This window comes from Euprymna scolopes, chromosome 27 (genome assembly GCF_053919585.1).
Source record: "Euprymna scolopes isolate OS-2025 chromosome 27, ASM5391958v1, whole genome shotgun sequence".
In the NCBI taxonomy this organism is placed as follows: domain Eukaryota; kingdom Metazoa; phylum Mollusca; class Cephalopoda; order Sepiida; family Sepiolidae; genus Euprymna; species Euprymna scolopes.
Genome location: NC_136508.1, coordinates 96561465 through 96577890, shown reverse-complemented (window position 1 = coordinate 96577890; position 16426 = coordinate 96561465). Strand labels below are relative to the sequence as shown.

At 35.7% G+C, this 16426-nt stretch overlaps 1 protein-coding gene across 1 annotated transcript in view; it reads left to right on the top strand.

The window, feature by feature from the left end:
• The first annotated feature begins 6958 nt into the window (after positions 1–6958).
• Positions 6959–16426, top strand: part of LOC145249029 (zinc finger protein ZPR1-like) — a 79398-nt gene continuing 69930 nt past the window's right edge. Inside the window, exons 1-2 of the mRNA XM_080110887.1 lie at positions 6959–7074; positions 12418–12549. Of these exons, the coding sequence (XP_079967013.1) occupies positions 12433–12549 (117 nt within the window). The 5' untranslated portion in view covers positions 6959–7074; positions 12418–12432. The remainder of the gene's footprint in view (positions 7075–12417; positions 12550–16426) is intronic.

Genomic DNA, 16426 nt, shown 5'->3' with positions numbered 1-16426 from the left:
TTTTTTTTTAAACAAACAAAAAAAGAAAAAACCTCTAATCAATTTTAGATAAATATTCCATTTTACTCCATTTATTTTTAATTCGTCTTTTCGTGTTTTTAACAACAGCATTTTTGAGGGAGGAATAATAGTATTAGGTTGATTTTTTTTTTCTTTTTTTACAAATCAAATTCGAAGTAAAGTTTTATTTAATTTAACAAGCAGGGGTCGATTTTTAATGAAGAAATTCCCATTTCCCCTAAAAAGAAAATTCCCCCAATCTAGAATGATTTCTCCTTCAATGGCTGAGGAAAGAAAAGAAAAAGCATACTATCAGAACAGATAATACATTTTGCTCATAACCAAACGCTTAATAAAAAGCGCTTTTGCTTCAGATTGATAATTTGTACCATTTGTTTTATTCATACTACTGTTCTCATCAGTTGTCATTTTCAGAACGTTTCAGCCGATGTAATTTCTCTTTTCATTTATAAAAAAGTATTTAGTTCTTCTCCAATCTGCAAGTACCAGGGTCGGAAAGTGGTGTAGTGACACACAAGAAACATATCTGTATAAGGAACGTTTCAGTTGCGCGTACAGCTGCTGTCTACACCCATGCAATTTCTGTGCACAAAACTAAAATTCTGTCTTGTTTCTCCGACGTAGCTGAAAGCACCCCACGTGACAAGGATGTTGCTTTTTTTATCCAATCAGATTACGAAGAAAGCAAATTTCAAAAATATTTTTCTGACAGCCTCCGCTGGAGCCGGTTTGAAACCTGTAAAAAAAGCATGTGTGCCAAAACCAATCAGTCAGATTCTTCCTGCCGGGTAGACCAGCTCTTCAATCACTCGCTCCGTCTCCTGATGTTAAACCATGAATATGATTGTTGCGCGCCTTGTACTTGAAGTTGTAATTTTTTGTCGGTTGATTACCAAAAAAATATATTCATATAAATTTGCATTGCCTGAATTATATGCCTAGAACCATTGAAAACAAACAATTTTGTTGGCCTTTTTCATAAAAAAGAAAGAAACATTTTTCTAAAGAAATGACATCTACCTCAGTTAGAGCAAGATTTCTCTTTCTCTTTATTTGTCCTTGTGCATTTAATTTAAGACCTATCAGACTAAATAGATCTATATAGAGAGAGTCCTAGCGACTATAAAAGAAGTTACAAACATTAACTTTATTGCCAAAATATTCCTTTCCTGAACATTTTATATTCTTACAAACTTTGAACGATTTAGTCATTATCACCTCCTTGACTCTCGTGCTGAACCAGCATGCGCACACATTAAAATACGTTGATATTTTGTTTGTGTCGAGCAATTAGAAAAACATATCATTAACACCATAACACCGGTGATAATTGCGGACTTAAATGTTTATTGTAGTAATAGTGATGATACTCTCTGTTGAGGTGGTCCTGATGAAGCGTAACAGTAGGATTGGAAAGTCAGTGCCCCCGAGAAAAGGCACTCTGACCTGGCAACCCCGTCAGCATTCCCCAGTAAGGGCACCTCATAAACAAACCCGCTTCTCAAAGAGAGAAGGCAAAGCCTGGGAGGTTGGACCTCCAAGAACTTTTTTTTTTTTTACAAGGGTGTCACCACTTATCAAGGCCCAGAGGCCACTCAAGGATAAGAGTTAATAGGTATACATTAGTCATTGTGATTTTAGCATAGTAAACAGTGGGAATTTTGAAACTTGGATTACTTAGGGGGACGATTCAATTAGAACTTGTTCACATTGGGCTTTTTTTTTTTTTTCATAGGTATCAACTCATTATCAAGGCCAAGAGGCCACTCAAGGATAAGGGTTAAAGAGTGTACAGTAGAAATTGGACAATATAATAATCATTAGTAATGAAAATTTGTTAAATTTGATAACGGCTCATCAAGAACTTATTTACGTTAGACTTGAAGACTTTAACTACACAAAGCTAGCATTACACCGCAATCAGCAGGGACCAGATCATTGCTGGAATGGTCTAATCTCTGTTGATTTGGGGGACTGAGGATAAAAACAAGTGATCATGTCTCTGCCTGGTGAATGTAAGTGGAACAGTAATGGCCTCTCATAAACAAACTTGCTTCTCAAAGAGAGAGCAAAGCCTGGGAGGTTGTGTGAGAGTATATGTGTGGTCTGCTAGTATATTAGTAGCAGTGACTTTATCTGTGTGTGAAGAACGGTCTTTACCAAACTAGTCTGTCACTTTTTGGTCTACAGACTTGAAATTTCATATATTAATTTTTAGTCCATAAAAATAGCTACTAAGGGGGTCAAAATTAAAAAATAATTGGGACTTGGCAGGCATAAGTCGGCTCTAAGTGCTCCTTTACACATGTGTAAGTATATATTTATCCATTAAATTGCATTAATTTTTTTAAATTTTGATATCCATCTATTCTTAGTTCAGATAATAGGCAACACTGCTTGAAGGCTAAATATTTTGATTTCAATTCTAACTGATGGTCATATTTTTTTTCATCTTTTGCAATCTAGAATGAAATTTATGCAATCAAAAGTAGATTGTGAGTTTGTTGATTCCATTTAAATTAATTTTGTCTAAAACCAAAAATGTCAATTGCCTTTTTTAATGGCGTTTTGTTGATGTGTTTGGATTCTGACATGCGTAGCAAAATCGATGATGAAAAGAGAAAGGGAAGGTGAATGAATTCACTGAACCCAGATAATGTTCATACATTTAGCTGGTGTTAGCCTATCGTGTCCTTTGTTTAAGGGAAGGGAAATTGAAGAGGAACAGTAGGAGTGATGAACAAAGAAAAATGGAGATGGTGATTTTGAAACCGCAACAGTGCAATGGACAAAAAAGGTGGCTGGTTAATTTTAATGAATATAAACCCAAGTTAGTTGTTTTCATCATAATTGCTCTGACCCCATTAGGCTTCTATTGAAATGAACAATTCTCATCTTGCAGAAGTTCCAAGTCTTGACAAGCATCTGAGACTGACCTTTACTTCTGATTTGAAATGGAACACATACATCAAAGCTGTTGCCAAGATTGCTGGAAAGTGGTTGGATCATTCTACTGCTCCAGTAGATATTGTTATATTACAAAACTGAGCATATGGAAGCAAGAAAGGAACAAACGAAAAGGTTGAGTTTAAACCTTTTACTTAAAGATAAAATGATCGTAAAATGAACTGTTTGGCGTGTCAGGATAGTCTGGCGGTGACGGTGGGAATGCTCCTCGGTTGTTAATATGACTCGGTGACGATCTGGTGTTAGGTCAGGCTGAGGTAGGGGTGGTAATGTCAGGAACGTGGCTTATGTGTTCTGGCATCTGGAATATGTGTGCGGTGGCGGTGATGACAAGAATGTGACTTAGTGTTCTGGTGTCTGGGATACTGGTGTCGCAACGATGGAGGAGAAATAATCCTAATAGCAAGTGTCACTGTGGGGAGTTGGTGACAGTGGCTCCTGCTATTATCGGGACAAACCTTGGTGTCTGGTGAGCTGTGGTGATCTGGTGGCGGAGGAAGAGGGGTAGTCTTCAAGGCTTGCTATCCAGTATCATGAGTGAGATGGTGACGGTGCAGCGACGCAGTAATTTTAATAGCTGTTGTTGCTGGTGAGGGGTTAATGGCTGGTGAGCTGTGGTGATCTGGTGGCAGCGGTGGAAATGGGGTGGTCTTCAAGGCTTGCTGTCCAGTATCACAAGTGAGATGGTAGCGGTGCAGCGGCAGTGCGCGGTAATTGTACCTATTTACTATGCCTCCCCACGGGACAGAGTTAGACACCAGGGTCGTTTTTTAACGTGGAGAAAAGGTACAAAAATAAAAATTGTCTCAGTCGTGAAGGATTTCTCCTCCACCGAAAGAGAACAAGAAAATGAAGTGCAGCATCTGAAGAACAGATACTACACTTTGATCTTAATAGCTGTTGTTGCTGGCGAGGGGTTAACGGCTGCTGGCTGGTGATGGAGCGAGGTTCAGAGCTTGACACGCTGGGCTGATCTACTCGCTTGTCGAAAAAGCTGTCATTTTTATACTGGTGATGCAGATGTAGTTGTAGACAAAAATGGGTTTTGTCGCTGGTTGGCATTTTCGCTTTTTATTTGTTTGTTTTTTATGTTTTAATGTATTGTAGGGAGTCGTCGGTTTGATGTTTGTATACATCTTTTATATCAATTTAAAGCTAAGAAAGTTGTGAATGTGTTCTAGTAGGTGTTGTACTGTTGCAGTGTTTTATGAGATAATTATTCATGTTTATATGCTGCTGGAGTTGCGTCTGCTTTGATGTTTGTGTTTTTTATTTTGATTTTTCTTTTGATGTGCGGCTTCCTCTGGCATTTTTTTTGTTGTTGTTGAAGTGAGGTGTAAGTTATTCCGTTGATGTGTGTACATAAAAAAAATGGGCTTTGATGTTGTTATGAGTGTTAATGTGTTCATTTAAGTTGTATCGACGAATGGGCTTTGTCTTAGCATCGCCATTATTATCACTGTCACTGCTCCTGCTGGTTTCTGGTTTATTCATGTAAATATGGAGGGATATGTGATATGACAGCATCCCATTGCCGATGCAATCCTCAATCTGTATAAGAGCCAAGTACATCCTTAAATGGAGTACTGTTGTCATATCTGGGCAGGAACAGCTTGGCGCACCATATCCTGCCTTGATAGAGTTAAAATTGGCTCCAAAACCTTTCTCTTTCTTGCAACCACTTTCCCACTTTCTGCTCTATCATTATTTTCATGGCAAGTGTTCGAATCTATGGTCTCCCCTTGCCAAACTTTCACAAAAGACACTTGACTAACTACAACAACTATCACCAATTTTCTTTACTTTCTACCTGTGCCTAAATCTAAATTTAATGCGTCTCCAGAATTCCCCTTATATTAAAAAAAAGAAAAATCTGCATGATGTTTGTACATATGATAGAAAGAAAATATCATATTCCAAAAATCATATGAATTGATACAGTATTTTTATAAATAAAATCATTTTCAAGCGATTACATCAAAACCCAGGGAAAACATTAAAGATTTCCCCCAATGTGAATGCGGTATTCTGGTGATTGGAACTAGTTTAAGGGAACAGGCCAAGCGGATGACACACAACGATGACCACCATCACCCTACTCAATTTGGCCTTGTGTATAACTTTTTCAATATTTTTTTGTAAAACTCTTTTTGTAAAATTTATAGTAATGTAAATAAATATAATTTCGCAAGTTTGAATTATTTCGAGTTATCTCCTTTGTTTATTGAGATTGATTTCAAAATGTTGGTGTGACAGTCATGAGATGGTCGCTCCCCGGTTAGCCATAAAATTTTATTTTCTTATTTAGGTAATTTTTAGAATATAATATGTTCTTTTCTGTTACGGGTATGTACATCATTCAGACTTTCCTTTCCTTCTTTTTTATTTGTTAAAGAATTTTGGAAAAGCACCCTAGTTTTTTTTTTTTTTATTAATATAGAAATTCTGCAACTTTGCTTATGTTCCTATTTACTTTTCTTCGCATGAAGGCAGAGTTAGACACAGAGTCAGGTTTTAATTGTTGGAATTCTTTTTGTACCAATAATAGTGCATCCCCCCCCCCCCTGTTTACATTTATTATTTTTTATCTGGTTCTTGTACTTGATTTTTTGTATTTTGTATCTTTTTTGATTTTTAGTTTCGTACATTTTGGGTTTGTATGAAACTCCCCTTAATTTGGAGAAAAGGGAAATGCTAGCTCCGTGATGACATCACAAGCCCAGCGCCAATTTCGGCCTCTTTTGAAATTCCGCTGACGTGGAAATTGGACGTTTGTTTCATTGCCCGGCGCTGAAAATGGAATTTTGACGAGCCTCCTTCAAAGAAGAAAACCCGGCAAGAATATCCGGGTATGTGACGAGACATACTTCTGAAGACTATCTACGTGACTACAGTTTTGCACGTATTTTAGAAGGAGTGAAATTATTATTTTAAAGAAAATACCTTATTTTACATGACAAGGAATTTTGGAACCTCCTACAAAGAAGAAAACCCGGCAAAGAAGACCCCTGGCAAGTGACGCGGACATGCTTCTGAAATCCATCTGCATGTCTACGGTTTGCACGCAAACATGGAGGAAGAGAAAATTCTAAAAGAACTTTGAACAAAAAAAAAAAAGGAAAAAGGCACATGCCTGACTGGCTTTCAATTTGTGAGTACGCTCCTAAAATTTATTTCATATGCGAGTGTGATTAGGAGATACTATTTTTGAATCTTATTATTGTATTCGTTAATGGATACAACATCTTCATAATAAGAACCAGTGTTATTTTTTTTCATTATATGTTACTTTGGCGTTTCATAAATTTAAGGCCTACAAAGGGAAAAATTTGCAACTAAATTTATTGTGAATAAAATCTCTTCTTCGTTTCAAAGCAAGACCTTTATATTTTATTCTTTACCCCCCCCCCTTTTCCATGCTATCGTTTTTTTTTTAGGTTAGTTACTTTAGCATCAAATTTATCTGGAAGCAAGATAAAATTCCGACATAATGTGAAGAGAAAACCGTACACTAAATAACCCTTATCCTCGAGTAACCTTCAGGCTTTGATAAGTGGTGTTTCTAATGTAAAAAAAAAACAAAAACAAAAAAACAGTTCCCTCAAAAGGAGAACTCTGTATTATGACATTTTTTTTTTAATTCCTTGTTCTGGAAAGATTTCTCCTTAAATAACCAGGGACAGAAAATGTGTAGTACCAGGACAGATACCACACTTTGATCGTAGCTAATTGAACTTTAAAAAAAAAATGCGCATTAAATGCACGTGCGAAAACAAACATGGCGACCAGTGAAAACAATATCGAATACTTTGGATAATAAAGGTCTTAAGATCATAAAAACTACTTATCGGCGACAATTTTAAATGTGATACCATAGCCCTAAAAACTCAACATTTTTAGAGGTAAGCCATTAGTTGGTAGCGTATACTAAAAAAAAAAAAAAAAAAAAAATTGACACCGGATGAATTTGTTGACGGGACAGATTATCATGTTACACCGTTTTTGTTCTCCGTTCTTAGACGAAACAACGTAATTTCGTCGTTTTCCAGAGTGTTCCATATTTTTTTTGTTCATTTTTTGGAAACGGTAATATTTGGTTTTTATTTAATTTGGTTTTTAGATTCAATCTTTGATATATTGTTTTTATTTTTGTTTGCAAAAAAACTTGCCACATTTTTATTCTTCGATTTAAACTTTTGAAAATGTGGATAAATGTCGATGTTCTTTTCTTTCTGTCGACAAAATAAAAAGACTTTCGACCAATTTAATTCTTTTTCAACTTATTGACAAAGTGGTGCTAATGCACTTACTGATCCGCGCTATTCTTTTTAAATCGTATTTCCAAGTTTAATTAAAGTTTTATTATTCAATTGTAAGGTTAAAGTACAGAATAGGTACAAAACACCCTCCGGGTTTGTATTACTGTACACATAGATTCGAAAAAGTTGTCAAAAAAACAAATATATAACAAATAAATGTTATCAAAGGCAAGATAAGTTACTTTTCTGTCAAACTGGATATATTTTTTGTGTTTTTATTCAATGTAACATCTTTATTCAGCTCGAAAAACATGCAGTGTTTACCGATGTATTGGAAAAATAAAAATGGCGCCCGACTCTCTCTCTTTAACACGGAAAGTTCGGGAAAAGGTGTTATAAATAATAAACTTGACAAAATACTGTTAGAAATTAGCTCATTATATGTTACCGTGACATAAGTTGACATATATTCGGTGTTTTTTTTTTTTAATAGTATTTTGTCTAGTTTATTATTTATAACACCTTTTCCCGAACTTACCATGTTAAAGAGAGAGTCGGGCGCCATTTTTAATTTTCCAATACATCGGTAAACATTGCATTGAATAAAAACACTAAAAATATATCGAGTTTGCTAGAAAAGTGACTTATCTTGCCTTTGATAACATTTATTTGTTATATATTTGTGTTTTGACAACTTTTTCGAATCTGTGTGCAGTAATAGAAACCCCCACCCTCCTCTCCCCATGTTAAGAATGGCTTTTTAAATAATGTCATTATTTCAGCATGGATCAATAAGTGCATGAGTACCGACAAAGTTTGTGAACAAAATAAGAAATTTCTCTACTCCAATAGTTTCTCCCCAGAACCGCTAGACTTTGGAATTCCCCTTTGGGTCCCTGCTTCCCCAACTGTACTGACATGCAGAAGTTCAAGTGTAACGTGAACTGACATCCTGCTGCCCAACTCCCCACATAGTACCCCTGTAGATGTCCCTGATAGTAGCCCCCTACATCAAAGTGGCAATGTGCCGTGTTTGGGGTGAAAATGTAATATAAAAAAAAAACAATCTGTTAATTTCGTCTTAAGAATAGGTAAAAAAAAAAATGGTGACGCGACATGTTTTACTATAAGCAAACGGAAAAATATTTAAAAAAAAAAAAAAAACAGTATTTTTTTAAGACCTGGCCCAGCGTAATATAAACACCCCAACCATCCCATGCTAAGAACGGGTTTCGGAATAAACACCCTCCCAACCTCCCATGTTAAGAACGACTTTCGAGATTGGTGGGTGTTTATTTCGAAAGCCGTTCTTAACATGAGAAGGTTGTATTGTTTCTGGGGTACGTCGTAAAAAATTACCCCAAAAAACAAATATATAACAAATAAATGTTACCAAAGGCAATGTAAATTACTCTCCTACCTAGCTGGATAAGTTTTTAGTGTTTTAACTTATTTTAAAGCGTTTATTAAGTTTGAAACGTGAGTGATGCCGAGCGCTCAAGTTAAACCGATAATAAAGGCTGTCATCTTTTATTTTTTTTCACCCTTTTTGCATTGTTGATTATAAAGACTTGCAAAATAATTTTACGGCGGATCTGAACGAGAATCGCCCCACCCGCCATGTTATATATGGTACTCATGCAGTAGTCATCATGCACTTATTGATCCGTGCTGAAATAACGTTATTATTTTAAAAGCCCTTCTTAACATGGGGAGGGGAGGGTGTTTTTACCTATTCTGTACTTTAATCTTACAATTGAATACAAAACCATATAAAAATTTAAACTTGGAAATATGATTTAAAAAATAGCACGGATCAGTAAGTGCATTAGGACTACCATATATATATATATATATATATATATATATATATTAGTGTCCAATCATTAATAATCCATTGAAAAAATTTAAAAAAACTGAAAGCCGTTTGGAGGTGTTTATTCCGAAAGCTGTTCTTTGGGGGGGGGGGGTCTCGTAAGTCAGCCTATTTTACAACCAGAAATGACAATGGAAAGAAAAGTAAATATACTTGCGTTTGGTAACAGTCATTTAGGTGCTTGTTAAGATAGTCAACAAATTGATTTTTTGGTGCTAATGCACTAACTGATCCACGCTATTTTTTAAATTGTATTTCCAAGTTTAATTAAAGTTCTATGATTTTTTTTTTTATTCAATTGTAAGGTTAAAGTACAGAATAGGTACAAAATACCCCTCCCCATGTCAAGAATGACTTTTTAAGTAATAACGTTATTATTTCAGCACGGATCAATAAGTGCATGCTGCATGAGTACCGATTTTTTTTAATGTATCGTTTTAAGCAAAAACAATATTGAGGTTTGTATTACTGTACACATAGATTCGAAAAAGTTGTCAAAAAACAAATATATAACAAATAAATGTTATCAAAGGCAAGATAAGTTACTTTTCTGTCAAACTGGATATATTTTTTGTTTTTATTCAATGTAACATATTTATTCAGCTCGAAAAACATACAGTGTTTACCGATGTATTCGAAAATTCAAGATGGCGTCTCACACTCTCTTTAACACCGTAAGTTTGGAAAAAGGTGTTATAAATAAAAAAAAACTATATAAAATACTATTAAAAACCCGCCGAATATATGTCAACCTATGTCACGGTAACATATATTGAGCGAGTTTTTAACAGTATTTTATCCGGTTTTTTATTTATAACATCTTTTCCCAAACTTACCGTGTTAAAGAGAGAATCAGACGCCATCTTGAATGTTCCAATACATCGGTAAACACTGTATGTTTTTCGAGCTGAATAAATATGTTACATTGAATAAAAGCACAAAAAATATATCCAGTTTGGTAGAAAAGTAACTTATCTTGCCTTTGATAACATTTATTTGTTATATGTTTGTTTTTTCCACAACTTTTTCGAATCTGTGTACAGTAATACAAACCCCAATATTGTTATTTAAAAATTACGAAACTTCATCTAGTAGAAAGATAGTCGACAGATCATGTTTGCTTTAAATATGTCATTTTAAGCAAAAACAATATTATGTACTAAATTGTCATGTCGAAAATAGTAATATATCCAAAAATTATAAAAATTCATTGAATAGAACAACTGCTATCGTGTTTTTAGTAAGACAAAAAAGAAAGTCCTATCACTTATAGACAACAAATATTGCAGCCATGAACAACTCCTCTAAAATATTCATTTCGGAATTATGTCCCCTGCGTGTAGACTATTACTGTCTAACGTCTAAAAAAATGTAGTGTTACCCAATTTTCCGTAAAAATTACTTTTAAATAACTTTCTACTCGATAGTTTTTCATCATTTTTGGATTTAATACTATTTTCGACATGGCAATTTAGTACATAATATTGTTTTTACTTAAAATGACATATTTAAAGCAAACACGATCTGTCGACTATCTTTCTACTAGATGAAGTGTCGTGATTTTTATATAACAATTTCTGACATGACAATTTTTTTTTTTTTTTAATTCAATTTTCACCCCAAACAAGGCACAGTGCCACTTTGAAGTAGGGGGGCTACTATCGGGGACATAAGTTGCAGGGGTATTATGAAGGGAGATGAGTAGCAAGATGTCTGTTCACATTACACTTGAACTTCTGCATGTCAGTACAGTTGAGAAAGCAGAATCCCGGAAGGGAGTTCCAGAGTCTAGCAGTTCTGCGGAAGAAACTATTGGAGTAGAAGGCTTTCTTACACCTAGGGATCTCTGTGAAGGGGTGGGATTTAGCTGCTTGTCGGGGGTATTCACATCGAGGGGGTATAAGTGCTTGTAGTTCATCAGAGCATTCACCATTAAAGTACTTGTAGAACAGGCAAAGGGATGCAACATTCCATCAATGGGACAGAGGCTGAAGCCTAGATAATAGTTCAGGACCTATCAAGTTGGCAGCTCTCTTTTGAACCCTATCTAGGAGTGAGAGACAAGTAGCAGATGCACCAGCCCAAATGTGACAACAGTACTCCATACACGGGCGAATGATGGCCTTATAGAGGTACAGGATACGTTCAGGCGTAAGTAGTTTTCTAGCACAGTAGAGAGAGCCCGCCTTCTTTGCAGCAGCCTTGGCAATGCTTTTAATGTATTTATTCCAGTAAATGTTAGGCCGAGGAGTTTAAAAGAAATACTTTCAGGCAATGTGTTCTTGGCCATTGTAATTGGTAGTAGAGAAGGTTTCTTGTAATTATTGAAGGAAACAAGCTTAGTCTTGGCAGCATTGAATGTGACCATCCATTTTTGTCCCCATTCCACTACAGATTGGAGGTCATCCTCTAATGTTTCTGCCATTTCCTTAAATATGTGTTCATTTGTTTTCCCCTCGTGCCTGTTATAGAGAGTGGTGTCATCGGCAAATATACCCATCTCCGAAACAATTTTATCAGGGAGGTTATTTATGAATATTAGGAATAATAAATGTCCAAAGATAGACCCCTGCGGTACTCCCACATTTATATCATATTGTTTAGATGTACGACCGTTGAGGACAACCTGGATTTTTCTCTTACTTAAGAAGGATTTAATTACATTATGTATTCTTCCAATGATACCATATGATCTAATTTTCCTTAGAAGTCCATCATGCCATACTCTGTCAAAAGCCTGAGATATATCGAGAGCTAGCGCTCTACACTCCCCTGTTTTGTCCAGTGAATGGTATATACGTTCGGATTACAGTTAGGATATCTGCAGTGGAACTGGCTTGCCTAAATTCATATTGATTGTCGCTCAGTAGTTTAGCAGCTGTAAGGTGATGGACTAGAGCTTAAGGACTCAAATATTTTGGTGAAAAGCAGGAGGAGGCTAATGGGTCAGTTCTTTCGCCAGAATTCTTAAAACTGGTACCACAGAGTGTTTTTTCAGCAGTCAGGAAAGCAAGATTCGTTAAGACATTTGTTATAAAGTTTGGTGAAAACTGGAGCATTTTTTTAATAGCACAGCCGGGATGAGATTGGGTCCACATGCATTTGAGGTGTCTAGGTTTTTTATGATACCATGTACTTGAGAAGGGGTGATTTTTAAATCATCTAGTATGGCTGTCCGCAAAGGAAAGTCAGAGAGAGAGTGGTGTGCTGTGTTCAATGTGGAGTTTGAAGCAAACCGACTGGCAAATAAATCCCCAAATAAATAAATTTTTCCGATACGTTTTATAATTGCAGTTTCAAAATTCCAAGATGAGTACGGAGACAGAAAATTTGGTTGCTTCACCAATCAAATTTGAAGATATCAATGCTGATGAGACCCCAGAAATCCTGGAAACTGAAAGCTTGTGCATAAATTGTGAGGCTCAGGTGAGTTTTTTTTTTTGTTTTGTTAGAATTTTGTTTTTTTCATAACTGATCGTATTTCCTCTTTTACCAGGGGTTGCACGAAAGAGGAGATCGTTTTTTAACTTCGTTTTTTTTTTTTTAAAGCAGTTTAATGTTACATTTAATACCGGGCAATGCCAGATAGATCTGCTAGTGCTGTATATTCTTACGTGTAGCTATCATTTGTCGAATGTCTCATGATCCTGGATATGAGCTTAAACTATATCCGATGGTGAGGCCCAAGAATTCGGGCTTTGGAGAGTGTGGAGCCACCCTTTAATTGCTATTGCTCCCAGGTCCACTTTTACCCAGGGTGGTAGTATATGTTAGGGTCCCAACTATGGGTTAAATAGAAACTGACTTGAAAAAAAAAAAACAAATATATTCTATTAAAAAATTTTTCTTCAAAATCTCTGGATTTGGCATTAAATAACCTGAAAAAGGTTGATATGCCATTGTCATAGGAGAACATATTTTCTCCTATGATTGGATTAAGAAATATATAAATATTTCTTATAATATATAAATATGTTTATTGATATATTAATTAAAACATAAAGACGTTTCTAGAATGTCGTTATTCATAAAAATAAATAATAATCGGCGTCTATAAATATAAAAAGGCGTAGAACGCCTTTTTGTTCTTTTTTTGAGTCTCTAGAAGGTTCTAGGAAGTTCCTTTTAAAACTCATATAAAAGAAACGCTATTGGTGGGTAAAGTCAGTTCGTGACATATTTTGGGATGCAAACAGGGGCAACCAACGTCCGAACTCCGGCTTCCTCATTAGGCCGTAAAAACAAAAAACCTCACTGAAGAAACTGATTGTCTGGATTCTGGTAAAGTTTTTATTTATTCTTTGAGTTTGTTGACCGAAGCACATATACATATAAAGCAAACCATTTCAAAACACAATACATTAAGAATTAAGATTTTTATGATCTAAGGGAGACAATTTATTAGCGAGTTGTCGCCCTTCAAAAATAATAATCTTTTCTTTTTTTTTTCTTAATTTATTTTTTAATAAATTTCTTTTTCGTTAAATCTTTTTCTTTTGTTTTAATTTTATTACATGTGGGTGCTGATAAATCCCTAGACCATACGAGCTATGATCAGCACACATATGTAATAGCCATAAAGCAAAAACAACCAACCAATGTCTCGCATGAATTGTGAAATATCAGGACTGAGAATGTCTGATACTCTTGCATGCATAATTAATCAATGCAACAGGTAGCATTTCTCACATAGGAATGGTTAGAGGTGTAAACATGCACTGGGTTACTAAGTTGCATATTTAGTGTGTTACATAGTTGCAATGCATGCAAATGGCTGACTTGCGTCGAATTAGTAATGGTGAACAAAGAAAAGGCAGACCAGATAGGAAATTGGAAATATGCGTTGCTTTCAATAGGTTTTGAGACTTTTTTTTGTATAGGCATTTAAAATTCTCATAGACTCTTGAAAATTCAATATGAGATGACTGACCAATTTTTATGATTCCAGGTTGAAATTAACAGCTACAGCAGGAATTGAAATACACCCTACTAAAGCCTGAGTCTCATAGTTAGTGAATTTCAAAAATGTAATCTGGACGTGAGGACACTTTAAAAGAATTATATGCAATAAAATTCTGTTTAAAACTTGAAAAAAAAAATGCCACAGAAACCTATAGAATGCTTCAGATTGCTTTTGGACCATCTTGTATGAATCGAGCATCAGTTTTTGAGTGGCATAAGAGATTCAAGGAAGGCAAGGAATCTGTGAGAAATGTTGAGAGTTGTGGGAGGAGTAAGGAAGTCAGAACAGCAGAGTTGATTGGCCAAATAAAGAATTCCATGGATAAGGATCTTTGTGTGTGTGTATATGGACAATAAGTGCACAGTTTGATGTCAGTGTGGGAACTGTGCACACGATTATTTGCAAGGAACTGAATGCACCAGTCCACAACTCCATCCTTGTCATAGAGTATTTGACCAAGATGGGCATCAAGACAGTTCCTCACCCTCCCTATACTTCAGACCTTGCTCCCTGTGACTTTTGGTTATTCCCTAAGCTCAAGGAAAACCTTGCAGGTTGTCATTATGAGACAATTGAAGAGATGAAAGAGGCTATGACAAGGATCGTTGGTGCACTCACACAAGAGGACTCCCATGGGGCCTTCCAGAAGTTGTTGGAACAGCACAACAAGTGCATTGCAGCCGGAGGAGATTACTTCAAACGGGACTAGAGTTTCATGTATTATATGCAATAAAATTCTGTTTAAAACTTGAAAAAAAATCCCACAGAAACATATAGAATGTTTCAGATTGTTTTTGGACCATCTTGTATGAATCGAGCATCAGTTTTTTTAAAGAAGAGTGCCCATATGAAAAAAGTCTGGGAATTTATTGAAGGCACTTCCGTATGTGTGATTTAGAACTTGGTTATCCAGAATTTCATTTGTCCACATGAAAAGAAATGTTTCTTCATATACAAGTTTCCTTGCTGTGGTTATGATCCTTTTTTTCTTTTTTTTTTTTACAAAGGAGTCACCTAAAGGCCACTCGAGGATAAGGGTTATTGAATGTAAGGATGTTGTAGTAATCGTTAATGGTATAGATTGGGTAGAATTTGGATTATTTAAGGGGACAGCTCAACAAGAACTTGTTTACATTGGACTTGAAGATTACCATATTGTAATTGACCGGGAAACAGGCCAGCGGAACAGTGTTTCACAGACAGGCAGTTCTAGAAAAGAAGCTTTGTTTATGGAATCTGCATTTAGATTTAGGCACAGACAGAGATTGGGGGAAATCATTGATAATGGTTGTAGCTAGTTGAATGTTTTTTGTGAAAGTTTAACTGGGGTAATCAAAGATTAGAGCTCAAACGATCCATTCTACAATTTCTGAATTTAATGACTATCAAGATACAGGGACCTCTTAGACAGTGTTTGTATTTTTTATGTTCATCTTGACAGTAGATTAGCCTTCTCAAGTTAAAGGACTCTTAGCTCATGAAATAAATGTGTTCCTTATCCAGATTTGTTTTTTGGTGCTAGAGAGCCTCCAAAGACGCCCACTTCCCACATTTATTTTGTCCTCTGTCACTCCCAAATATTGTTTCTATCTTGGAGGATACCATCCATCTCTATATTTCATCCAAATGTTTTTATTTTTCATGTTCCTATGTAGCTCACACTCCCATTTAGAGACCGACCTGCTTATTTCCGGTTAACTTGGCAAACAGTGGACGCTGTGACACTTAGCAAAGTGTTGGGACTGTCTTACTAACTTGCCCTATTAGCATTTTGTTTGGTTCTTTATTTTTCATTTTCTCATGGTGTTTGTACATCTGGCCACTCCCCATTATTCATCACTTTCATCATTTGTAAATAAAATATGAGCGAAACAATTGTGGATATTTTAAATCGGTTAAAGAATCTGGTTGGCATTAATACAGAGTTCTGTTGTCAAAAGGAACGACACTGGAAAGCCGACCCCTCCCCACTCCCTGGATGAAATCTGCACCAGTTTAAAGTCAAAGAATAACTTTTCCTTAATTTTGAAGTAATCTCCTCCGGCTGCAATGCACTTGTGCTGTTCCAACAACTTCTGGAAGGCCCCATGGAAGTCCTCTTGTGTTAATCCAGGGAAGCTTGATCAAGAAAATACCAACTTTGTCATTATTTGACTTTTAGCTGGACATAAAAATGAAAAGAAACTGGAATCTTAAGGAAATATCAATCATACCAGTTATTATAAGGCTTATGAAGAAGAACCTGAAGTCCTACCTAACTAATATTCCTGGTGAACCAAGTGCAAAAGAGATCCAGACAGTTGCACTTAAGGGAACGACGAGGATACTAAAAAGAGCTCT